The sequence below is a fragment of the Melospiza georgiana genome, chromosome 4, assembly GCF_028018845.1.
Source record: "Melospiza georgiana isolate bMelGeo1 chromosome 4, bMelGeo1.pri, whole genome shotgun sequence".
Lineage (NCBI taxonomy): Eukaryota > Metazoa > Chordata > Aves > Passeriformes > Passerellidae > Melospiza > Melospiza georgiana.
In genome coordinates, this window is record NC_080433.1 from 4492061 (window position 1) to 4518547 (window position 26487).

The 26487-nt window shown below is 45.5% G+C and overlaps 1 protein-coding gene across 4 annotated transcripts in view; it reads right to left on the reverse strand.

Moving 5' to 3' along the window:
* Nucleotides 1–26043, reverse strand: part of SFMBT2 (Scm like with four mbt domains 2) — a 118043-nt gene extending 92000 nt beyond the window's left edge. Inside the window, exons 1-4 of one of the 4 annotated variants that reach the window (XM_058022112.1) lie at nt 25812–26043; nt 11238–11395; nt 5032–5126; nt 1470–1710 (exon numbers count right to left, since the gene is read on the reverse strand). In XM_058022112.1, coding sequence (XP_057878095.1) covers nt 1470–1710; nt 5032–5126; nt 11238–11343 — 442 coding nt within the window. In that variant the 5' untranslated portion in view covers nt 11344–11395; nt 25812–26043. Of the gene's footprint in view, nt 1–1469; nt 1711–5031; nt 5127–11237; nt 11396–12256; nt 12276–24167; nt 24229–25051; nt 25151–25811 lie in introns of those variants that run through there. The other 3 variants (XM_058022109.1, XM_058022111.1, XM_058022113.1) reach the window with 3 other exon arrangements.
* Between the last annotated feature and the right edge of the window lie 444 nt (nt 26044–26487).

Consider the following 26487-nt stretch of genomic DNA (forward strand, 5'->3'; position numbering starts at 1 on the left):
CACTCCAGGAGAATTCCCATGTGGCACACAACTGGCACATGCAATGGCCACACAGCAAAAAGGGAAAGAATAACTTCAGCAGCAGAGCCCTTAAATGAGACTTTCCTTAAATGTATGCACAAGCTGGAGGCTGAATATTCATCTCTTCTTCCCTTGATGCAGAATAAATGGGATATATGGCAGGAATACTTAGCAGCAACACTGACAATATGCCTCTGCTTGGAGCAAATGTAATAGCAGGGATACACCAAAGCTGTTGATGCACATAGCCTATATATACATTAATATATATATATATTTATATTCTTATACACCAGGGATCAAATTGTATTATTAACAAACTGCTCCACATGGGCCACTCAGAAATCCACAACACTTCCACTCAGCTTTTGTGCATCTGAGAGCTGCCAATCAGGACATGCCTTAACCAATAACAATCAAATTCTGCTATCTTTAATCACATGGATCTACAATTGGAATTAAAAGCTGACAGAGTCTGGCGATGGAAGGTTTTAAATTTTCAGGGCAAAACAGTTTTGAGTGCAAAGTCAGCTTCTGATTTTGGTTACACCCAAGCTGATCTTGCTTATTTTAGTTTGTTCTCACTCTTGAATTTCACCCCTCCTTTCCACAAGAACAGGACTTCTCCGCGAAGTGAAAATCACAGCATTACAGTTCAGCAGTAAAAAGACATCTCCCCATGGAAGTGCCTTCTGTTGTCACCAACTAAGGCAAAAACTCCTTTGCTGGGAGCTGAGTGGCAAACTGAATCCTGTGGGGATACAACTCTGCCCACATCACCCAACAGCAGCCAAGGACCTGCAGTACCCATCCCATGTGGCATTCACAAGCTCTGAACAATCCCTTCCCACAGGATTTCTCTCCTGGGAAGCTCAGAAGCCTCAGAGAAAAAGGAAAACAATCATTATCTCATTTGCTTCTCCTGTGTTGTGCTCATGTGGAATGTGTTTGGAGATTGTTTACCCACAGGTGATTGTTTCATTGGATTCTGATGTGAGTTGTTTTGACTCTTTGGCCAATCAGTGCCAAGAGAAAAACGAAACCAATTATTAACTCATTTGCTTCTCCTGTGTTTTGCTCACGTGGAATGTGTTTGGAGATTGTTTTGTTGGTTTCATGTTAATTGTTTCCACTCTTTGGCCAATCCGTACCAAGCTGTGTTGAGACTCTGGAGAGAGTCAGGAGTTTTCATTATTATCTTTTTAGCATTGTGTAAGTATCCTTTCTGCATTCTTTAGTATAGTATAGTTTAGTATTCTTTAATATAACATAGATCATAAAATAACAAATCAGCCTTCTGAGCACGTGGAGTTCTCAGATTCATCACCGAGTCAGACTCATCACTCCTCCCTTCATCAGCACACCCCACAAACCCAGCAATCCCAGCCCAACCAGAAACCTGGAGCCCAACAGCAGAGCAGGACCCCAACAGAGTAGGCAGAACTCACCCTCTGGGGGCATCAGCACCTTGTTGTTCTGCGTGCACCAGCCCACGGGGTGCAGGTCTGCTGTCATCACGTCACACCAGAAGTCAGCCCTGCGGTCGTCGCCGTAGCCGCAGTAGCGCAGCAGCAGCAGCTGCCCGCACGTGGTGATGATGGTCGCCACCCAGTACGTGTCTGGGCTGCCCTTGTTGGCCACCTCCAGCTTCATCCCTGGCTGGAAGCTGCTTTGAAGGCTGATTTCAACCTTGCAAAAAGGAGAATGGAATGGTGTTAGCTTTTTCTGCTTGGCAGGGAGATCCCCTCACCTCCCCTCTCCTCCCCTGGGAATGCTGCCCTTGAAGAGCAGCCCTGGGATAGGACATGAGCTGGTTGTGCATCCAACCACCTCCTCCTCCTTCTCTCTGGGCAGTTCCAGTCCTACTTCACTGGCTCAGATCCCATCATGCAGGCTCTGAAGTGGCACCTTCAGGTGTACAACATCCAAGAGAGGACTGGCACTCATCTCCAACCCCTAAATGTCCCCAATGCCTTGGATACAGCCAGCATAACCCAAATGAAGCTTCATTTCCCACCTGCAGGAGTGGTGTCCTCAGGTGTACATCATCCAAGAGAGGACTGGCACTCATCTCCAACCCCTAAATGTCCCCAATGTCTTGGATACAGCCAGCATAACTCAAATGAAGCTTCATTTCCCACTGCACAGCTCCACCAGGCACATCACAGGGCACAGAAAGGCAGGTATGGAGCTGTCACAGACATCTTTTATGAAAATCCTTTCCTTAGGATTTTTTTCCTCCTGAGAAGCTGAGAGGCCTCAGGAACAAAATGTAAACAATGATTATCTGCTGCTGTGGAATGCAACAGGTGCATCTGTGATTGGCCGGTGTTGGATGTTTCTAATTAATGGCCAATCACAGTCAGCTGGCTTGGACAGAGTCTAGAACAGTTGCCTTTGTTATCATTCTTTCTTTTTCTATTCTTAGCTTAGCTAGCCTTCTGATGAAACCTTTTCTTCTATTCTTTTAGTATAGTTTTAATGTAATATATATCATAAAATAATAAATCAGCCTTCTGAAACATGGAGTCAGATCCTCGTCTCTTCCCTTGACATAAGACCCCTGTGAACACCATCACATGGAGCACCTCCAGGAGTTAAGCCCAACTACAATATTTAGTCACATCACAACACTGAAGCACCTCTAGGGGCTTGATAAGCATCAAGGGTTGAATGCTGTACCAAGCAGACCAAGGAGAGAATTTCCTCTGCACCTATCCTCAGCAGCTCAAGCCTCAACCAATTCCCCCTTGGAAAACAAGGTATGACCTGTCACTGACAGAAGTAAATTGTCTGGGTCACTGATGGAGATGTCACTTCCACTCATCTCAGCAGTGACAGGACACCTGTAATGTGCCCTAGGACACTGCAGATGCCAGTGCATCTCTTTTGGGACACTGCTGATGAACACCAGGGCCTGCTGTAGCACCACCTGTGTCCCAAGCACCAGTGGGATGCCTCTAGCTGTTGCTGATAAAGAAGAGGTGGATGCCAGTGCACTGGTCAGGTGCCAGCCTTGTCTTCACAAAACCATCCAAAATGTAAGCTGTCACTCCTCAGGAGTTATTTAATGACAGGCTGTCACAGGTTTCTTAGAACCTTATCAGCTCCTGAATGCAGAGAGATTATAACTCTAGGTAAGCTTGTCTCTGATGGATTTCCAATTGAAATGGCAGTTTTAAATGACTCTTTTATTTATAAAGACAACTATAACATGGTCTACTTGCTCAAGGATTTCACAGATGTGGGGATGCCAAGCTGCTGAGAAAACACTCCTCTGGTCCATCAGCAGTAATCCCTCACTCATCCAGCTCCAGCTTCTGACCCCAGGGCTGCCCAGCCAAACCCATTTCTCATCTGCACTGCCTGTGCCTTTCCTGGGGTGGGCACTTCCAGCAGAACCAATGCCCAGAGGCACAGAACAACTGAGAGGGACCTTTGGACATGGTGTGACACTGAGGGTGACCTGTGACATGCACTGCTTAATCAGTGCCAAACCAGGACCTCAGAGATGCTCAGAGTCCTCCCAAATAATCCAGGCTACAGACTGGCCCATGTCCCAGTACCAACTGGATCTCCTGGCCTCCTCCCAGTACAGAATCGCAGCTGCAGCTCAAAGCACCTCAGCCTGATGCCTGTCACAGACATCTTTTATAAAAAATCCTTTCCTTAGTATTTTTCCTCCCGAGAAGCTGAGAGGCCTCAGGAACAAAATGTAAACAATGGTCATCTGCTGCTGTGGAATGCAACAGGTGCATCTGTGATTGGCTCATGGGGTTGTTTCTAATTAATGGCCAATCACTGTCAGCTGGCTCAGACTCTGTCCAAGCCACAAGCCTTTATCATTCTTTCTTTTTCTATTCTTAGCCAGCCTTCTGATGAAATCCTTTCTTCTATTCTTTTAGTATAGTTTTAATATAATATAATAATAAAATAATAAATCAGCCTTCTGAAACATGGAGTCAGATCCTCATCTCTTCCCTCATCCTAAGACCCCTGTGAACACCGTCACAGATGCCTGCAGAGAGTGATTCATTTACTGGTTTTTGGGGTTTTCCGAGCCCTGTGCTCACTGTAACACCAGCAAGGTACTCTGGAACCAAGAGACTTGTGACTGGAAATCACATCAAGAGGAGAATCAGACAGACAGATAATACAATCTCCTCCTACAGCTTTTGGCCAGATTTTTGAGTTTCAGATTGTGAAGCAGTCACTAAGGGCTGTTCCAGCACCAATCTGTTCCACAATGACAATCCCAGGACTGAGGTGCTGTGAGACACTGCAGTCAGCAGGATCAGCAGGATGAGCTGGACATCTCCTCCCAACTGAAGACATCCTTAAGGGCTTCATGAAGCACAAAACTTTCTACTTTGAGCCTGGAGCAGAAATCTGGGACAAGATGCTCTCTCCAAGCAGCTGCTGGATCAAGAATAAACTCCACAATAAGCACTGCCCTGCAGATCTCCAGTATAGAGAATTATGGTCCTTCATCCTGCAATGCTCTGGGTTAACTGCTGTTAACATGAAAGCAAAACAGGAAATAGAGGAGTGTACTGGTCTTCCAGACTAGATAAAAGAGATGTTTTTCATCCCTGCAGCTCTTTCAGCCCTACAAAACAAGCCACAAAATTACCTGGAGACAAAGGTGGTTGGACCAGGTGATCTCCAGAGGTGCCCTCAAATGCTGCTGGTGCTAACACAGAGCAGAGCACAGACCAGCCACTACCACAGGATTCTTAGAACCTTATTGCCTGCTGAATCCAGAGGGATTACAACTCTAGGTACACTTGTCTCTGATAGATTTCCAATTGAAATGGCAGTATTAATTGGCTCTTTTATTTATAAAGACAAATATAATATGGTCTTGCTCAGCTGAGGATTGCTCTACTTGCTGAACCACAAAATTTCTCCCCAAAATGGGAAGATTTTACTTTCAGTTCTCCAGGGAGCCTCTGAAAACCAAAAGAGGGAACGTGTCCAACACCCCCAGGGCTCAGAGGGAGCACATACATGTTTGAAAGAGGTGTGGGGAGCAGCACTGGCTCCTGTTTCCTCCAGGAACTCGTCCCAGTTGAAGTCTGCATCCTCAATGCTGGAGCCCTCATCTGTTCAAGAGAAGAAAAAAAAAATAAATTAAAAAAAATGAGAGAAAGAAAAGCAGCCTAAAACACAGCCAAAGAAGGCAAAAGTTGTGTCAAAGAGTTCAGGGTGAGAATAGCAACCAGTATAAACATCAACAGAAGGGAAAACAGAAAGCCTGCTTTAAGGATCTGTGTTTTGACCAGCCCTTGCTATGAATTCAGCAGACTCTGGGCTTTTAGCAGCCAACACTGAGACCAGAAATGACTCTGCTTCCATGGCAGTGGGGGCACAAAGCTGTCACACACTGCAAGAGGCACTTGGGCTCTTTTATTTTGCATTTGGTGACTCCCAGGCTGTGAGGGATGTGGCTGCCTGCCCACCCTCACTGGTGCAATGTCCTTGTGCCCTCACAGTGCTCCCCAGCCCTGGTGGTGTCCCAGGGATAAATTACAGGATGTTTCTGTTGGCTGAGCTGTGTGTACACCAAACACCAACCCTTGGGGTGAGTGAGACCCATTCTCACTCGTGCCACCCCTTCTTCTCTTTCCTCAGCATCACTGCCCCCATAAATCTCAGATAAACCCCTTTTACAAGCTACAGCTGCTTTCCCCAAACCTCACCAGACCCCTGCTGCCTTCTTATCCCTGCTCCCCTTCACATTTGGGGCTCTGTGTCCCCTCTCCCCCATCCACACCCCACAGCAAGGGCTGGACACGACCACTTTTTATTTTCTTCCTTTATAACCACACTGAGGCACAGCCAAGGCTGCAAAACCATCTCTGAAACTCGCCCAGCAATAATTAAAAATAAATCTTCTTTCACTTCCAGAAAATCAGCCAAATCTGATTGTTTTCATTTTGTTCCCAAGCAATCTTGCAAGCCCAGTTTCATCCCCAGAGCAAAAATATTTACAGTCTGGCAATGAGCTCTTTGCAATAAGCATTTATCAGGCAAACTCTGCAAGACCCTTTACCTGCCCCAGCATTCATCAGCGTGGCCATGATGTAATTAAAGTGACTCATGACAAACTGAATTAAGAACCCTCCCCAGACAGTTTTATGAAGAAAAAGGCTAGGTTAATTTATTGCAATTATTGCTACAGGTCTCCAGTTTCCACAACCAGAGAAAATGATGTTGTGCAAGGGGAAATTTCTCATTATTAAAAGGGGAAGACACAGTTTTTATTTGCTGCCTGTGGCACCAAACCCATGTAGGTGAGGGAGAAAAAAGGGGAAAAGAGAGTTTTTGAGAGGGTAAAGATCTGTCTGGGAGTTCAAAGCTGAGCTGTCAACACTATTAAACATTTGCATGCTGCTGCATCAAGTCTGACTCCTTGCCCTAAACTCAAATCATCTTCTTAAATATGGAGATGCAAACCAACTTTTACTCCAGTGATAAAGAGGCTACCAGATGACTCTCCAACACAGCAAGAAATAACCCAACTGCATGATTACAACCCAAAAATAGACAAATTCATGGCAGAATAAAGAATGGGCTTTGTTTTGTTTTTTTGCAATCACTGCAAAAACCTCCAGGCTCAGAAGCTGGCTCTGCTTGAGATATCTGACCCAGAATGAGGGGTTTGTTCAACCTTGACTGAATGATAAGCCACAACTTAACCACAAGGTAGGAGCTTGGTGGAACAATTCTGTATCATGCAGGCAGGCAATTTAGATGAACAGGGATATTTTTCAGCCTTCATGCCAGCAACCCTGCAGAGTTAATGTTACTGAGAAGAGCTGTGTGCAGAGATTGCAAAGGCTGAGCCTCTAAAACCAAGTCCATCAGGAGATGGGCAGATATGATTATCCATTCCAGGCTTAAAATTGCTAAAACAACTTTTTACCCTGAGCACAACCCACCAAAGGTCAGAAGCACCTGACATGGAAACTTGAAGAGCATGATCCCCTGTGTCTCATCTCTCCCTGCTACCTGTGTCTGTGGGGTTGGGATGGGCTGTTCCAACAATCCCAAGGGCATCTCCGCCTCAGGACATGGCCAGGACACCTGGAACAGGCTGCCCAGGGCAGTGGTGGAGTCACCATCAGATTTAAAATTCACAGGGATGTGGCACTTGGGGACATGGCTCAGGGTGTGCTCTTGGCAGTGCAAGGGGGAATGGCTGGACCCAAAGTTCTCGGAGGTTTCTTCCAACCTAAATAATTCTGTGATTCTGTGACCTCCAGGTCAGCTCTCTGCTCTCCTGGTCAGGCACTCCCATGTCAGAGCATTTCCCTTTCCCTCAGATATGTGTACTGTCAGTTTTTATTCCTGTTTTTGCTCTAAATTCCTGTGTGAGTCTCTCCTTTAGCATATATCTCCTTTTCTCCAGCCTTCCTCAGCAGCCTTACAGCAAAGATTCATTCCACAGAGGTTTTCAGTCAGTTCACTGCATCATCCCCAGACCTTGCAAGGAGCAAAGTCTCCAGGCAGGTCAGAGTCCTCTCCAGAATTTGGAAAAAGGCTGTTAACAAATATAAATAGATGCTCGTTATGGATGCATCAAGTCCTTCACAACCTTATTAACCCCGACTGTCACAGGGTTAATATGAAAAATCCCTTCCTTAGGATTTTTCCTCCTGAGAAGCTGAGAGGCCTCAGGAACAAAAAAAAATGTAAACAATGATTATCTGCTGCTGTGGAATGCAACAGGAGGATTGTGACCGTGTTCACAGGGGTCTTATGTTGAGGGAAGAGATGAGGATCTGACTCCATGTTTCAGAAGGCTGATTTATTATTTTATGATATATATTACATTAAAACTATACTAAAAGAATAGAAGAAAAGGTTTCATCTCAGAAGGGTAGCTAAGAATAGGAAAGAATGATAACAAAGGTTTGTGGCTCGGACAGAGAGCCGAGCCAGCTGACTGTGATTGGCCATTAATTAGAAACATCCAAGATGGGGCAATCAAAGATCCATCCACCTGTTGCACTCCACAGCAGCAGATAATCATTGATTACACTTTGTTCCTGAGGCCTCTCAGCTTCTCAGGAGGAAAAATCCTAAGGAAATGGTTTTTTTTATAAAAGTTGTCTGCGACAGTGGATCTTTGGCCCATGTTGTTTCTAATTAATGGCCAATCACAGTCCAGCTGGCTCAGACAGAGAGTCCGAGACACAAACCTTTGTTATTCATTCTTTCTTTTTCTATTCTTAGCTAGTCTTCTGATGAAATCCTTTCTTCTGTTCTTTTAGTATAGTTGTAATGTAGTATATATCATAAAATAATAAATCAGCCTCCTGAAACATGGAGTCAGATCCTCATCTCTTCCCTCACCCTCAGACCCCTGTGAACACCATCACACCTGACCTGCTCTGCCACAGAGACTCTCACTGGAAGGTTATTTCACATCCTGCCCAGCAAAACTCCCCCCACCACCTGTTTAACAAAATACCACCCAGATCTCTCCTTTCCAAACCCAAATAAAGAGGTTTTATAAGGCCCAGAGGCAAGGCAGAGTGAGAGCTGCAGCCTTCCCTCGCTGTCAGCTCATTCCTCTCTGACACATCACCAGCCTGGCTCCTCCACCATGCTTTATCTGCAGACTTTATCAGGAAATTACTTTTACAAGGTCTGTAAAAATAATGTCAGAGTACTCATTTATCACAGCATCACTGGTTTATTTTGCTTCATTTCACCACAAGGGATTCTGAAGGGACTGTATGTTTTCTAAAATGGTTTTTCAATGGACTTGGTTCCCTGCTGGAATTCTGGCAGAGCAGACACAGGGATGGGACCAGCCCAAAGGACCCAGCACCACCCACAGGGCTGCACACCAATTTCCTCATCTATCACAAAAAAACCCAACTCCTGAGGAGCACAGGACACCCTGAAAGGTGATAAATCTGCCATCAAACCTGTTTTACATACCAGCTCCCTTTCCAATTATTGGCACTTAGGTCCAGAGCTTTTTCTTAATGAAAGAGTCAAGGCTGGCTGCTTTACAATACGGTGATGTATAAACAAGCCCAGGATGACAAATAAAATCAACAAGTCATTATCTGAGAGCCTCTCAATGGCTTTAAAGTGCTCATGCATTGACATTATAAAAATGCAACTGCTCCAGCTGTTAACAGCCCTGTGGAACGTTCAGCTATGGAAAAGAAAAGGGATAAAAGACCCAAACCCTCTGGCACCAGAAACACTGATTTTTTAATTTTTTTTCCCCTCAGGCTTCACTGTAGGAGAAAGTATTTAAGGCAAATTGCTTAGACATCTTATTTATAGCACCTAGATACACATACATGACTTTTTGAGTGAACAGAGCACTGAAATGCTCCCACAACAGGTGTGGGGAGACACACAGACACCTGATCAACCACAAACCTCTGGCACAGCCTTGGGAAAGCCATCAAAATCCTTATCCCCACCAAAATTTAGGCATTGCAGGCCAGTTCTCCTCATTCCCAAAAAAACGTCTATGGTTGGCCAACTGAATCTCACCTTAGAGATTCCTATCTCTCAAAATAGATAAAAATAGATAAAAATAGATAAAAATAGATAAAAATAGATAAAAATAGATAAAAATAGATAAAAATAGATAAAAGTAGATAAAAGTAGATAAAAATAGATCCAGTAGGGACCAGACCAACCCAGATGTGTCCACTCTGGAAATCCAAGGATCTGGTGTCCAAGGAAATAGGAAAATCACTGAGCTGCTACAAGATGTGAGGAAACTGAAGGCTGAGTGCCCAAATTTCTGACCTGCTGAGGGAGAAGCAGGGAAAAGCTTGGCTTCAGAAAGAAAGTAGGTTAGGTCTAGCCATAATGTACTTTTCCATCATATGACACAGTCTCCTCCTGCTTTGGCTGGATGTGGGAAGCTAAAGCACCTGATTCCATCAAAAATCACCAGAATGAAGCATTTACTTTCCTGCATCTACCACAGAACACCCAAATTTAGCACAGCAGATCCTGACACCTTCAGGAGCCCATCCCAGAGCATTACAAAGCATCCAGTCATGAGCACAAGGACAATATGGGACCAGCTCTCCTCTCCTCAGTGTTTGTGAAGCCCTCTCACCTGAAGCACTCCAAAAAATAGTGAAGGAAATGAGGGGAAAGGTCAAAACAAAGGACAAATGCTGTAAATTTATCTACATCCACTGTTCTGGAGTGGATGTAGATTGTTATTGGGATTAGGCTGATTAAGAAGGAGGTTTGGACTGTGTTTGTAATTGAGTTGGGGGTATTCTTGACGTTGTTGGATAGAAGTGGAAACAGGATATTTTCTGAATGTTTGTTCTGTCTCTCTTTACCATGAAATTTCAACAGGATACAAAATGGAGGGGAAGCTGGGAGAACACAATATGCTGCCTTGGGAAAGGTTTTCCATGGCTGTTTGTTTAAATTTTGAATAGCTGATACTGCAAATGAGGTCCAGAAGAGGAAAAACTTTTATTGCCCATCAATCACAGGACACAGTCCAATCCTAAGACCCAGAAAAGGGCTTGGAGCTGTACAACCATTCCCAATACCTCCCTGGCTCCCAGATCTACCTGCAAGGAGCTGCAGCAGTGAGGAGTGTGGCAGCTCACCTGTGCAAACCCAGGGCACAGGGAATATTCCTGTGTCTGCTCTGGGGTGCCCTGACCCCCAGGGCAGCACTGACTCTGACCCTCATCCATGGAGAAAGTTTCCCAGACTTCAAGATGGACTGGAATCCACAAAAGTGTGCAATACATTATAGACAGCAGTGTAGCTGTATCACTTGCTGAGAAATTGAGGTTTTGGGATTTTTAGTGTGTTGTGGATGGAAGCAAGATGGAGGGCACAGGGTGTCACCCTGGGTTTCTTCTTCATGCTGCTTGTTCCTCCTTCTCCATGGGTTTGGGTGGCATTTTGTCATTGGGCAGAAAAGTCCACATTGCAGCTCTGTGGGATCAGTTATTGGGTTAAAAGGGAAAATAATCCAGGTGTCAGCTCTTAATTGAACAGTTGAGTCTTAAAAGCCCTTGTAACAAGAGATTGTTGGCCATTTTGTGCCTTCTAATGAAAAGCTGCAAAACTCACAGTAGTGAGACTGTTTTACTGATAAGAAATAATAAACACCTGAGTCTGAACATGAACTGCCATCTCAAGTGCCTTCAATCCAGACCCAGAGACACCCACAACTGGGACCCCAGACTCACCTGAATCAAAGTGCTCCCCATCACCATTGGCTGGGCTGGGATCCTGCTCTGGGGAGAGCTGCTGGGTCTCTCTCATGCTGGCAATGAAGGATGCCCTGGTCTCCATGGCTCAGAGGAACAGGCTTGGCCTTCCTAATTCATCCTGCAGCAAGGACAAGCTACAAGGAAAATTTTGAAAAAAAGCAATGAGTGATTTATGGTACACCAACCCATTCCCTCAGCCTTTCCCCACTGTTTTAATGTTCCATCTTGATACAGTTGGAATGAAAGATCTTAGAGATCTTTTACAACCTAAATAATTCTGTGAATCTGCTGGTGACCCTTCCATCCTGCTCTTGTTTCAGCCTGAAGCTGGGGTTGGATGAAAACCACAACAAAGGATCTTAGTGACAATAGTCACATAAGAGCAACAGCAAAAGTAATGACAAGAGAGAAGACAATAAGGTAATAAACAGCATCCAGAGGCTTCACACCTCAAGGTTCCCTCCAGCTCACCAACAGAGAGAGAAGGATGAGCCCACAAGGCAGCACAACCCATGCTAAAAAAACATCTCCACCATCTTCCACCCATTTCAGCCCTTGATTTCCAGCATATTTTAATAACTAACACTATATCTCACTCCATAAATATTCAAACTTCCAAAGGGAGAAATCTGTGATAATGAAACAGAGGAAACACTGAAGCGAAAATACTCATGAGAAAGAGACTGGAGTAACTCTAGAAAATAAAACTGAGCATGCAAAGTGCAGACACCTTCATGTAATAGTGCTGGCTATTTATTGAGTGAGGACTGAGCTAAGGTAACTGTACCAGTTTTAACATGCAGGGCAGGAAATAGTAGCTCATTTTAAATTGGGTTGTGTTAGCAGAAGAGTTTCTTCTAGCAGGAGTGACCACAGTAAACTCAAAGTGGAGTAAAAACACACAGAAATGAAGGGCACAATGCTCAGATCTTGCATGAGACTAAATGAGAACTGTATTTCCAGCCACACCAGACAAGCAACACCCCAGGATACACCTTTAGGAGTAGATTAAAAACAACTCCAGAGTGAGCTTTTCAGTAAAACTCCAAGATGCTGATGAATTACGAGGTGTCAAAGGAGAACTGAAAAAGAGAAAGCAGAGCTGGGGTTATGGGCACAGAGGGAAGCAGCTATTCACACAAGATATGCTAAAGCCAAGCCAGGCAGCAGGGAAGGTGTGTGGCCAGAATATCTGATGGGGAGATCTGGTCCTGCTTATTTTATTAGAGGAGCCTCCAAACCCTGCATGACAAGAGAGGACTGTGCCAAATGCTCTGCAAAATGTGTGACTAAAAGTAGGAAAGAAGTTTACAGCCACAGGCCAGGCAAAGCAGGATGTAATAAGATTGTAAAAATAGATGGGATTTTTTCAACTTTTACTACTCTGGAGGCATATTCTAGAAGACTAGATATGATGGTTGTAAAATAGAAAGGAGGAGAGTGTTCTGCTGTGGATTTCTCACTCCCAGTTTTTAAGGCAGCTCCTGTGGCAATTTAAAAGAAGAAATGGACGTGTGTGAGCAGTTATATCAGAACTGAAAAAGATGAGGAGCATGTCAAGTGTCTGATATCCATCAGCTGGACCATGGTGGGAATGTCTGCTGGAGCTGCAATTAAAACCTGCAAAAACCATGGCTGTTTCACCAAAAAACCACTGGTGAAAGCAAATTACCAAGGCAGGTGATTCAACCCCCACCAAAGGTTGTTCAGGCAAAGTCAGAAATTTTTGTTCCCCACCCCAAAGGAATCTGCTAATGAAAGAAAAAAAAAGGAGTATTTTAAAAAATGAAGATCATAACCCAGCTCAGAGCAATATGGTTGTTGGTGTCCTCACAGAGTGCTCAGCAAATCTGAAATACTCCCCAAATATGACCCTTTTCCCACTGCCACTGCACTACATCTTTATTCTTTGTTGACATGAGACTTGCTAATGACTTAAGTGTATTATAGACTCCAATATTAGAGTGCAGCTAACCTCTGAACATACACATCACTCATCCCCAGTGTATATTAAGTTTCAATTAACCATGAAACTAGAAGCACTCAGTTTACTGAAAGTCAAAAAAAAACCCCACTTCTCCTTTGATAGAGACACTTCCGTAAATATCATTAATAATAAATTAGCTAAGTATCAGGACTTTACATCAAGCTTGTTAAATGTCAGAGGAGGGGAGATGCCAGCTGAAGCTAAACCTTGGGGGGATGTGGCTGTTTTAATTTTTGCCAGGGACCAGACAAGGATTGAAGATAGTCTGGGTCTAACAAAAAAAATTCAAAGAATGGAGAGAAAAAGAGGCTTCAATTTAAACACAACAAATCCATCATCTTAGAGAGAGCTCAGGGTTAACAATATAAATACCAAGAAGAAACATAATCCTCTCAGTATTGTAGTTAAATCTTGTGATGCTTCTATGATGCTGATAAAACAGAGTTATGAGCTGACAAAAAGCTGAAGGTGCCCAATCAGACAACAACAGTATTTGCCTTTTTTTTTTTTTTTTTTTACACAGCCCAAATCTGCCACCAGAGCCATGGGAGGGACTCAAACCTCTGGATCATGGAATTTGCCATCAGAAATGGAAAGTGGACAAATCAGCAGGAACCTGCCCAAGGTGTCAGCAACACAACTGGGACCCATCCTCAGTGGCCCCATGTGGGACTGGGCTTTGAGCCCACTTGAATTAAAAGGGGGAAATACAGAATCTCTGAGGCACATTCAGCAACATCATCAACATTTTTGGGGTTTTAAACTCTATTTTTATGTGTTTTTTGCTTAAGCTATGGACAATTTACTGGTTTTGAAATGTCATGTTGAGAGCATCCATGTCCCAAGGAAACTGGATCTATTAGAGGCCATTGCTTGGTTTATTTTGGGAATAACAAGTTTACCAGCTATGGCAGGAGAGCACTTCAGTATTTTCCCAACAGCATGTGACAACAAGACCAAACTCTTATGCAAACACCAGCCTCAAAACAGCACTGAGCTTTAGTGTTGGTATTACTAACTAGCAAAGAAAGCTGACACAGGGTATTAATTTTTCACTTCTTATTAATTGCTGCTAATTAACACTTCAAACAGAGTCCCCAGCCATCCTGTTAACAGTAGCACAAAACATTACACCAGCAGCACACACCACTATACTCCCAGTGAAATGCACTGTAAACCAAATCAAGGTTTGCTGGGAACAAGGTGATGGGAAACAGCACCAAAAGAGGCTCAAGGTGACATTACACCAGGCAGGAGCACAAAGGAAAAATCCTACGAAATGCATTTGAATGAGCAGGGAGGGGGAAATTCTCTGGTTTCAGATCCCTTGCTCATTGTTTCTGCACAGTGGTGGCTCAGACTGAGCTGATTCTTCCCCCCACGCAGCTCCCATTCCCTTGGTATTTAATTCAGATCCAGGCTCTTAACTCACAGGCAGGAAAAGGCAGGCAATATAATGAAGAATCTCTTTTATTTCCTCCTTCCCACGGCTGTCAGTCTCAGCCCTGCCCTGTCATCTGTATCAATATTGGCTCTTTGTACAAGCACAGCATTGGCTTCCTCACACCATTTTACACTTCTCGTCTCCTGTCAGCTCCATCCTGGTTTTCTTCCTTTGGAGTAATCATCTGTAGGGAGAGGTTTCTTACCCACACACAAATCCAGCACCCCTAGGGCTCCTCCTTAAAACTACTCCTGAAAAACTCATTTTCTCCCTCCAATGCATGCTTGGTTAATCGGGATTGACACAAGAAGAAAGGAAAGATGCTGAATCCCTGAAACCTCTAGCCTGAAGAGTGAACCAGGTGTGCCAATGCAGTGCTGAGTCCTGAATGATGGAGAAATAAATTTCATTGCTTTCCCAGTGGTCTGGGACTGATTCTGGCCCCTCCAAAACCCAGCAAGAGGCACTGACCGGAGATGGTCCCAACCTCGCAGCACGACGACACCTGAGAGTGGCAGCAGGGTCAGGGAATTACAGAATGTCCTGAGTTGGAAAGGACCTACCAGAACCATCAAAGTCCAGCTCCTGGCCCTGCAGAAGACAACTCCAACAATCCTACCACGTGCCTAAGTGTTGTCCAAACACTCTATGGTCTGTCAGGCTTGGTGCTGTGACCATGTCCTAGGGTGATGTTATGATGCTTGTATCCCCATTTGTGTGTTCTGTTTATGCTGGATATTGTGTTCTGTGCCTTCAAGACTGGCTCTGAACAGCGAATGTTTTGTTTTGGTTTTGTTATTAGCTGCTCCACCACGGCTGGAGGGACACACAGATGGGGCAGTAGATGGTGCTGCTTCTGCTTTTTTCTGGGCTTTTTGCTTTGCTCTTGCTTCTGCTCATTAGTTAGTTTAGCTAAACAGCCCAAATTTCTTCCTGGACTGTTTCTCCTTTCCTTTTATTGGACCTTCTCAAACCTGCTCTGGACTGGGACCTGGGAACATGGAGAGTTTGCACCCTGTGGCCTACTGGGGCCTACTCCGGGCAGCAGCTGCCCCAGCACAGGAGGGACTGAAAACAGAGCGACCACCCCAAGAGAGACTTTCTGACTTTGTCATCTTTTCAGAGCAGTGAAAGAGTGGTGTCACCCAGTATTGCTCATTCGGTGTGCTGGGGGTGCTGTGCCTGTTAAATAAACAGGTTCTTTCCACTTCTCTCTGAGGAATCCTTCCTGACCCAGCTGGGAGCAGGGGCCGTGTGGGTTTGCTTTCTGGAGGGCTCCCCTTTGGAGGTTTTCTCCCAGATTTGCCCTAAACCAGGACAGACAGATCTCATCCCTGGGGAGCCTGTTCCAGTGCTCAATCTCTGTCATGGGCGTATTTTCTGAAACATCCTTTGCTAGGATTTTTTCTCCTGAGAAGCTGAGAAGCCTCAGAGGAAAAGAAAAACAATGATTATCTGCTGCTGTGGAATGCAACAGGTGCATCTTTGATTGGTCCATGTGAGTTGTTTCTACTTGATGACCAATTGCAGGTCCAGCTGTGTTGGGACTGAGCAGTCACAAGATTTTATCATTCTTTTCCATGCCTTTCTTTTCCTTCCGATGAAACCTTTTCTTCTATTCTTTTAGTACAGTTTTAGTATACTAAATATATATAATTTTATTTTAATATATCATAAAATATATAATTTTATATATTTATAATATACAATTATAATTCTATATAATTATATAATATATAATTTTATTTTAATATAATATATATAATAAAATAATAAATCAACTTTCTGAAACATAGACTTAAGATTCTCATCTCTTCCCTCATCCTGGGACCATCACCACAAACCATCCTCTGGAGGAAGAACGTTTTCCAAATACCCAGCCTAAACCAAGCCAAGAGAAATCACATCCAAAGGATGACTGCCTTAATTTCAGACACCTGCAATTCCGATGAGATGAACAACCCTCAGGGGGTTCCTGCTCTTGCACAGCACCTGCTAATGTTTTAAATACCCAAATTTCCCAGCAGACAAGCTGCATCAGTCACAGGATGGTTTGGGTAGGAAGAGGCCATAAAGATCACCTTGTTCCAGCCCTGGTGCCATGGGCAGGGACACCTTCTAGTGAAGGGAGATGCTCAGATTCCAGGGGGTCCTGGTGCTGTTTGTGGAGCAGGATGAAGGAGATCTCATCCCTGTGGGACATGATCCAGGGGTTTTTTTATTATTTATCTGAGAGCTCCCCTCGCCCAAATGTTTTCACTTATATCAACTGACAATTTCTCTTTCATATTGAAGACCCCACAGGATTTTAATAAGGGAAATTTACTGCTTTGAACAGCTCTGTGTTGCACCCTGGGGTGGAAGAAACAAATCCCATGTACTCTGGAGAACCAGGAATGTTCACAATATTCAAATACAAAAAAAACAGCTGAATGGGGAAAGAACATAATCTGTTTTCCATGTTCTTCGTGGATTGAAGAAAGCAGCTTGGTTGAAACTGCAGGGAGGGGACAAGATTTGGGCAAGAGAAGAAATCACTTATCATGAATTTGGTGAAGAAGTGGGATACACTGTGGGAAGGGCACAGAGCTCTGCTTTTCGGAGGAGTCAGGATGTTAATTAACTCTTAGTAGAGTTAATCCTGCCCTGGGTTAAGGGATGATCAGTCCAAGTCCCCTCAGTCCCCCTGCTCCAGCCACTCACTCATCCTTCTGCTCTTGAAGTCAGCATGTGTGCAGCAGAGAAAATAAATGAGCAGGGAAAACATGTAAAAATGGGAGGGAAAACATGGAGGCAAAACATGTAAAAACAGGAAATTAGGGAACCACCAGAGCAGGGATGGTCTGGATTGTCCATCTCAAAGTCAGAGAAGAAAAGGAACCAAACTTCTCTGAAAAAGGGATTGTGCAAGGTGGTGGCAGCCTCTGTAACTCAGCTGGTCCCTGCTCTCCTCTCTCCTTGCACTGGTGCCAAAAGTTTCACACTTCTGATGCCAACAGAGACAAACCTGTTCCACAAAGCAATTTTCTCTACCTGGCACACTCCTGAGTGCAGGATACACACAGAGATAAATGGTAGTAAGATAAGATAACAGAAAGTAAAATGAACCTAATTAGGGACTGTTAACTTGTTTACAGCAACAAGCCCTGCAGTATTAAAAGAGAGAGAGAGAGATGACAGGCAGACACCGAGGCTTGGGTACACATTACCCTCTTAAATGTCCTGTGTGTGAATAAAACCTAAGGACCTAGAGATGGACTTCAAGCCAAAACCTGCCACAAACTTCTCTGAGGATTAGATCAGACCTCAAAAATTAAAGCACTTTTTCATTCAATTTTCCTTCTCCTGAGTGAGCTGGACATTTTATAGGCAGGGGCAAGGGGGCACTGCTGCCCCACCTGTACTCCTGCCACTAGCCCTGGTTACCCTGGACATGCCCACCTTCAGCACCCCACAAAGCATGTCTCCCAAGGACAGGGAGGCCACCACACACTAATCATTCCTGTTTCCAGCTGTTCTGTCCCCTCACAGGTGTTTGCACCTCCTTCATGACTCAACAGCCAATTCCCATGATGTTGCCCCCCACTTTGGTAAAGCACTTCTACCCATGCTAAGCACCCAACATACATGGAAACATGGCATATTTGGGCATCTTCTAAAGCTCTCAGCTGAAGCAGGGCTGTGAAGAAGACTGGGACAGTGTCCTTGATACCCTTTATTACAGGAAAAAGAACTGCAAGGAAGAAGCACAGCAACAACCATGTGAAACACTCTGTCCTCTCCCACCTCTGTGTTTGAAATCATGAAGCCTTTGAGACAAAGCATGTCTCCCAACAAGAGGGAGGTTACCATACACTAATCCTTCCTGTTTCCAGCTGTTCTGTCACCTCACAGGTGTCTGCACCTCCTTCATGACTCAACAGGCAATTTCCATGATGTTGCCCCCCACTTTGGTAGACCACTTCTACCCATGCTAAGCACCCAACATACACCAACTACTTGGAAATGTGGCATATTTAAATCTGGGCATCTTCTAAAGCTCTCAGGTGAAGCAGGGCTGCGAAGAAGATTGGGAGAATGTCCTTGATAACAGGAAAATGCCCTTTATAACAGGAAAAAGGAACTGCAAGGAAGAAGCACAGCAACAACCATGTGCAACACTCTGTCCTCTCCCTCCTCTGTGTTTGAAACTGAGCTGACACCAGGAAGAATTTGAGATGGATAACTTGAAGACACAGAGCTGCTTGAGCATCCTGAGACACCTCATCTTGTTAGGCAATATCGCAGAACTCAGTGGAGTGGGCTGGGAAGGACCTCAAAGATCAGGGATTTCCAGCCCCCACCAAGTGATGCTGATCACATCAGAGCAGCAGCCACATGGACCACATTAATCAGCCAGACCTCCTGAGTGGCACCAATCAGCCCAGACACAGAAGTCACCCAGCAGGAAACACAAAACACTGTTTTCACAGACTTAATTTAGAGCCCAATTCAGAAGTCCCTCATCAACCAAACTCCCATTGTCCAGGGCAATCAGTTCTGCCTTCTATGTCATTGCACCAGTCAGAGTCGTTCTCAAAAAAGAGGAAAAAAAATAAAAGATGCAAAGCAGAATCCAGGAAACATCTGCCACCTGATTCCAACACTTTTTAGGAAAAAAAAAAAAAAAAAAAAAGACATTTTACATCTTGGCAGTGTTTGGCTCATTTAAACAGCACAGCTGATCAGCACTTGGGCTCAGTCCTACACACACTCACATCCCTGTGGGTGCTTCACATCCAGAAGCAGCTTCACTGACTGGCAGGATCTGCCAAAACAAGGAAAATTGAAAGAAGATGCAGCCCTCACAACCATCTCCAGCCATCTCAGAGGAACAGGAGAACCCTTCCCTTTGCCAAGCACATGTGAGAGCAGCCAGCACAGCCGTGCCAAGGTCCACCAGAACCACACTGCACAAGGAATTTTAACTCACAGACTCCTACAAGTCACATTTACAGAGCTAATTCCACCCCATTTCTCCAAGGTAAAACAAACTGGATTCCCTTTCATGTGAACATGAGGACTCCTGCAAAACACCCACATTTAATGCCCCAGCACCATCCCAACAAAGCATCCTGGAGCCTGATCTGACACTGGCACTGAGCTCCCATGGCAAAAACACCTTCCAAGAAACACTTAACCTTTTGCTTTTTCCTGAACTTTCTTTAAAGGTGTATTTCTGATGCACCTAGGAGAATTTATGGCTTTCTACCCAAAAAACCACTTATAACCCTTTAGACTTTAAGGATCCTCAGCCTGTGGCTGTCTTGTCTGATCTAGACATCAGGGGAAGGCAGAATGTCACCTCCTGGATTTTAGGAGGGAATTCCACTTCCTTGCCAAGCAAATAAATGCAAGACTTTCTAATTAACTTTTATTCAAACTGGGTCTCAGATCTTTACCCAAGGAAATAAGGCTCTTTCGCACAAGCCACCCAGTGATGCTTAGAGTATTAGTCATGAAAGCAGGAATTGGGAGTAAAAATAGCCAGGATTCTGCACATACTTTTTTTTAAGCCTCACACCTACTCAGAACTGATCTCTGGGTCAGCTGTCAAGAGCTGCTTGGTTTTAGGCTTTTTTTTCCTTTCATTTTATTACTATTTTATTTTAGATCATCACTTGTGATTCATAGAAATGGGAGTAACTGTGAACACATTTTCCAAATCAGCCTTCACAAGAATGCTTTGTTGAGGTCTTACAAAAGGCCAATCTCAAAATAAACTTTTTCAGGAGTTTTTTAAATGTCAGTGGAGAAATCTTCGCTCTTATTTCTGTATTTCCTTATTTTGCAACTCCAACTTTTTTAACCACTGTAGGAGTGGCTTAAAAAGACACAGAAAATAAAGAGAAATCTTTTGGCAAAAAAAAAAAAAAAAAAAAAAAAAAAAAAAAAAAAAAAAAAAGTAGGATGGATTTGACAGGTTTCAACAGGGTCTGTCATGATCAACAGTTTCAAATGATGAGTTTTAAATATTGACAAGGTACCATCAGCAACTCTAATCCCAAAAAAACTGCTCCTAGGGGCAGATGTTACAATAACAGAACTCATATTTACAGGTGGCATCACTATTACCAAGACCATTTCATTTTCAGCACTGAGGGCCCTGCTGCACCAGCTGATAGACTCTGCATCAATATTCATAGTAATAAAATACTTCTGACACCTTCAGGTCATCTAAAGCATGGACCCTGTGGTCACCACATTATTTTTTTTTTTTTTGTGAACCCTCATGAGCACACCCCTGGCTCCTCTGCTTCAAGTTTTGGCTGTTTGCCACAAGTTCTGGGGTTTTTCACAACTCCTTTATTTGATCACTTGGACACAGTCAGGGACAAGCCACCTCCTTCACTCCTTGTAGACCCCCTCAGATGCTCTCCATGCCTCTGCTTACCCCACACCAAGATGAATTTAAGCAGTGAAATGCCCCTGAAAACTCAGAGAAACACAGAATGGTTTGAGCTGGAAGGGACCTTGAAGATCATCTCATTCCACTCCCTGCCATGGGCAGGGACACCTTCCACCATCCCAAGTGGCTCCAAGCCCTGTCCAACCTGGCCTTGGACACTTTCAGGGATCCAGGGGCAGCCACAGCTTCTCTGGGCACCTGTGCCAGGGCCTGCCCACCCTCACAATACAGAATTTCTCCCCAAAATCTGCTGGACAAATAAGGTGGCACCTTCTCTACCATGTCCTGTTCTTCACTAAAGTCAACATCACATCCCCTCACTCATCTCAGAGCAGCATCCCATGGCTCTGAAAGGCCAGAAGCAGTGACCCAAAATACACCAGCTCAGCACAGAACAAACCAGGAGTGAGGGAAAAGCATCCCCAGTCCAAAGTGTCAGCAGTTGTGGTGTTTACCCTATTTCTAGAAACACTTCCATAAAGTTTTAATAAATGCTTCATTAAAACATCAACTGCCTGTCCAGCCAGGCAATTATCACTCATAATCACAGCTATATAACTGTATACTGTCTTCTGCAGATGTTCCTACATCTGTGCAAAACACACTCTCCACCTCTGCCACATGTAACATCTGTTGAATATTTGCAAACGTTTTCTCAATACGGAACTGAAATTATACTGCCTTGCCCATAATGTATTTACTGTCCCACTACCCTGTGCACCCCTTAAAAATCATTAAAAAGGTATTTCCTTGCTGTGTACAAGGTACCAATCTCTCCATAGCTCTTTGCTGCATTTATTTAAATGGCTTTTAGATTTTCACTTAGTAACAGATTACACCGAGCCTCCATCTTATCACAGGAGTTATTAGGACCTAATCCTTTATAAGCACTGAAGTTATTAGACTTGTGAGGATATTTTCTTCCCTTTCATAAATAATCTGTTGGAGAGAGGGGAAAAAAATAAGAAAAAAAGAGGAGGGAAAAAGCCACTTCTTGCATCCCTGCTCACTCAGGCAACAGTTCCAACCCCAGAGAAAGAGCAGGTGAGGCAGGTTCTTATTTTACCAGCAGCAAAGGAAATCAAATTTGTTTTCACCTAAAGGCTTCTAGAGAGGGAAAACAAATTGCACTAAATCCTGGTCAGCACCTACCTCTGTGTAAGAAGAAACTCCTTGGGGAAGGTGGGATCTCCACAGAGCTTTCCAAATCCCCTCCATCTCCACATCCCCATCACACAACCAGGTGAAGCTGCTGCTCTGCTCAGACACAAGGTCACATCACTCTGCTACCACACCTTCTTCCCCAGAACACCAGGGGCACAAACTGATTTTAGAAAAGCTGTTCTTTCCAAGGGACAGCAAAGCTGGGGATGGGGAGATCCATGGGGGGCAGAGAGGAAAGATACCTTCCCATTCTAAATTTCTTCCAATCTCTTCCCATCCCAAAGAAAACCCCACTGCAGCTCTTGGATTTTGCCACCCAAATCCCACCACAGCTTGAAAACTGCCTTCCAAGCCTCTCTGCTTATAATCAATGCCATTTTCTGCTTTTTTGCCAAGAAATCACAATTTCACCCCCATCTTCTCCTCTGCCCCCCTTCCCCACCACTGCACCCTGCAATGTGAGTTTGAGGGATCCCTGAACCAGCTTGGTCCTGGCAGGGGCTGGAGAAAGGAGGGGGAAATGTGTGGGCTGATGGATCAGAACCCTTTTGGAATGGGAAACCTCACTCTGCAATACAAAGTGTGCAAGCAGCACCACCAACCAATAAAACAAAAATAAATAAAACCACAGCGAGGTTCTGGGCAGCATCTCCAAGAGGCACCGGGAAATGAGCAGCAGAGCAGCTCCTCAGCCACTCCTGGATTCTCCCCCGCTCCTCCATCCAATCTTGGATTAACCATCCACTCCTGGATCCTCCCTGGCTCCTCCATCCACTCCTGGATTAACCATCCACTCCTGGATTCTCCCTGGCTCCTCCATCCACTCCTGGATCCTCCCTGGCTCCTCCATCCACTCCTGGTTCTCCCTGGCTCCTCCATCCACTCCTGGATCCTCCCTGGCTCCTCCATCCTCTCCTGGATCCTCCCTGGCTCCTCCATCCACTCCTGGCTCCTCCATCCACACCAGGCACTGACAGCCCGCGGTGCTGGAGCATCCCATTCCATCCCCTCCCACACTTCAGAACACAAGATGCTCCAAAATTAACACCTTACATCCACGGGGGAACAGCAGCAGCACCTAAATGCTCCCTGCACAGGATAAAGGAAGTTTTCCCTGCCTCTGTAACAACCTCGCTCCCCACTCCCCTGGAAAACACATCTGGAAAAGGCAGCCGGGAAGGGCACAAACAGCTCCGGGAGAACTCTCTGCAAACTCCTTCTCTGCCTTTGCAGAAGCTGCGGTTCCATCCCCGGGGGTTTTCAGGGTCTCTCTCTAAGAGATGCAGCTCGCACTGCCCATCTCGCTTCTCTGCCGCCCGAATTTCCGCGTGGAGCGATTCCAGAGCGGCTTTTTGCCAAACAAAAACATGCAAAAAGCGAAAATAATAATAAAAAAAAAAAAAACACCCCAGCCATCCCCAGCTGCCTGCGCCCAGGAAGGTTTGACAGCTCCAACAGGACATCTCATCCCACGACATGTCTACAGCTAATGCAAAATAAATCAGCGCTCCGTCTCCCGGCGCATTATTTTATTATTTTTTTTGTTCCACTCTCACGGCACGCCTGCGATTTTGGCATTCAAAGGCAAATCGGCCGCGGTTCCAACTCCACACATCCATTCCCAGCACACAGAAATGCCCCGGTGCTTTTCCCAGCGCCGGGTCCTGCAGGGGGAGCATCCCGGATTGGGGATCCCATCCTCATCCCTCCGCAAGGAATTCACCAGCGCACCTCTCCGAGCAACAAAAGAGAGTTCAACTAAACGCCTTTTCCCTCTTTTTCCCCCTCTCAAAATGTTTATTTGCAGTTTTCGAAGACACCTTAACCCGCCATGTTGAACAAGCTTTATAAATATTCATTTACCGCAGTTCGGGAGCGCTACGGGAAAATGTGTCGAGATCAGGGCTGCACATTTTGGCACAGCTGATGGCTTTCTTCTCCTTTCTTTTCTTTTTATTTTTTTTCCCCTTCCCTTTCGCCTCCTGCAGCAGCTTGTTCTTTCCCCCGCAGATTCAGAAGAAACCCACCCGCACACCCAAAATAACTCTTTCCGAGAGAGGTGCATCACCAGCCTCGTAAATCTGAAAGGAGGTCGCACGAGCGTTTGGCAGGGAAGCAGAAAAAAGATAGGTGTAACTTTAAAAAAAATTTTAAAAAATATTGAAAAATAAGGGAAAGAAAGACGGGGAAAGGGAAACATAGGAAAAAAAAAAGAAAGGGGAAAAAAAAGAAGGGAGGGAAGCAAAAGAAAGGTGGGGGAAAGCAAGAAAAGGGGGGAAAGCAAAAAAGGGGAAAAAGGCAGAAAAAGGGGGGGAAAGGCAAAAAAGGGGAGGGAAAGCAAAAAAGGGGGAAAGGGAGGGGAAGAAAGGAAAGGAAAAAAGGAGATGAGAGCATGTAAACCGCGATCTGCCGAGTAAAAAAGCTCGATGCAGCCGAGGGGCAGCGCGGAGCTCCCGGGGCGCAGCCGGGCAGCGGCAGCCGCGCTCCGAGCGCCGGTCCCGGCCGGGGGCTCAGCCCCGGCACTTCCACAACTCCACCGCGGGCTCGCCCTCTGCGAAACGGGCGGATGAAATACCCACACCCACCTCTCACGCTTAAAAAAAAAAAAAAATAATAATCGGAAAGAATTTTTAATACATCGTGAAAAGGGGAAAGCGACCCTCTCCACCCAAACGCGATAAATAAAAAAAAAGGAAATGCCAGCCGGGAGGGTTCGGGAGGGGTGGCTGCTGGGAGCCGTGCCTTACCTGTGCGAGTTTGGGTGATCTGGGGGTGTTTTTCCCGTTTTCGCCCCGCGGAGCGGTGCGCGGAGCGGAGCCCGGCCGTGCCCGAGCCCGCACCCGCGGCAGGCGCCTTCCAATATGGCATCCGCGCAGTGCGCATGCCTGCCGCTCTTTTTAGGGCGCTTTTTTTTTTTTTCTTTCTTTCTTTCTCGCTTTTTTTTTTTTTTTTTTCCCCTTTTAATATTTAGCAGCCAACTCCTTTCGTTGACCTTTTTCAGCAGTTTCAAGAAAAGGGATAAAAAAAAATAATAGTAAAATAATCAGGCGCGCATCCCGACCCGCTGCTCCGCGCCCGCGGTGCCTCCGCGCTTTGAGCCGCGCCTCTGCCGGGGATTTGGGCAGGGATGGAATCCCGACTTCCACACGCGGATTCCATCCCTGTCCCCACCCGGGACAGCACGCAGCGGCATCCAGGGCTGGCCGCCCGCACCCTAAATGCCACAAAATACCATCAAATACCATAAAACACCATCAAATACCATAAAACACCATCAAATACCATAAAACATCATCAAATCCAAGCCTTCAACACCGGAGCGCTGCCTCCCGGCTTGCCTTCCTCACAAGCTTTTATTTCGCTTTTCCTCCTCGTTTCGCTTCGCCAAGAAACTTCCAAGGGAGGGAGATGGGGGAAGAAGACGGGGAAAAGAGGGAAAGCAAAAAAAAATACGGCGCATCACTCAGCCCAGCCCGTTCCCTCCGCTCCGCCGGGCTCCGGCATTACCTGTTTATTCCCTGTTGCGGAAAATAAATAAAATATATCATGAAAAGCCGGCGAAGGAATGTAAAATCAACTGGTGGGCACCCTCCGGTGCACAGGGAACCCGCACAACTTTCCCTCCTTTGCTCCTTAGGTTATCGGATGGGATTTTTTTTTTTCCTTTCGGGTTTTTTGGTGGTTTTTCCTTTCTTTGGCGAGTGCGGGGGATTCGCGCTGCGTTCGCTGCTGCTGCTGCGGGGGTGTTCGCACGTACAGCCACGCCGCGGGGTTTTTCAGATTGCACGGATATTCTGTTCTTCCCTCCCGAGAAAATCAGCCCCGCTGCAGGACTGGGAAATCACTCCAGACACCACTGCCCGTGCCCCCTGCTCTCGGGGAGGGGGGTCAGAAAAATCCCCTGGGGCGGGAGGGATGGGGATGAATCCGCATTTCTGCAGCCGCGGTTTCTCGGGATGCTCCGAGCGCCCGCAGATCCCGGAGCTTCCCCTACCCAGGTCCGCTCAGGGTGAATTCTGCAGGGTTTCATCCCCCCTCTTGTACCCCTGCTCAGGGAATGTGTAAAGCATCTCTGATGGGGATTTTTGGAGCTCCAGCTCCCGTTGTCTCCCTGCAGGCACGGCTGGTGCGATTGAGGATTCAAGCGGATGCTTTTGGAGCATCCTCCGAGGTGGGGGTTGGT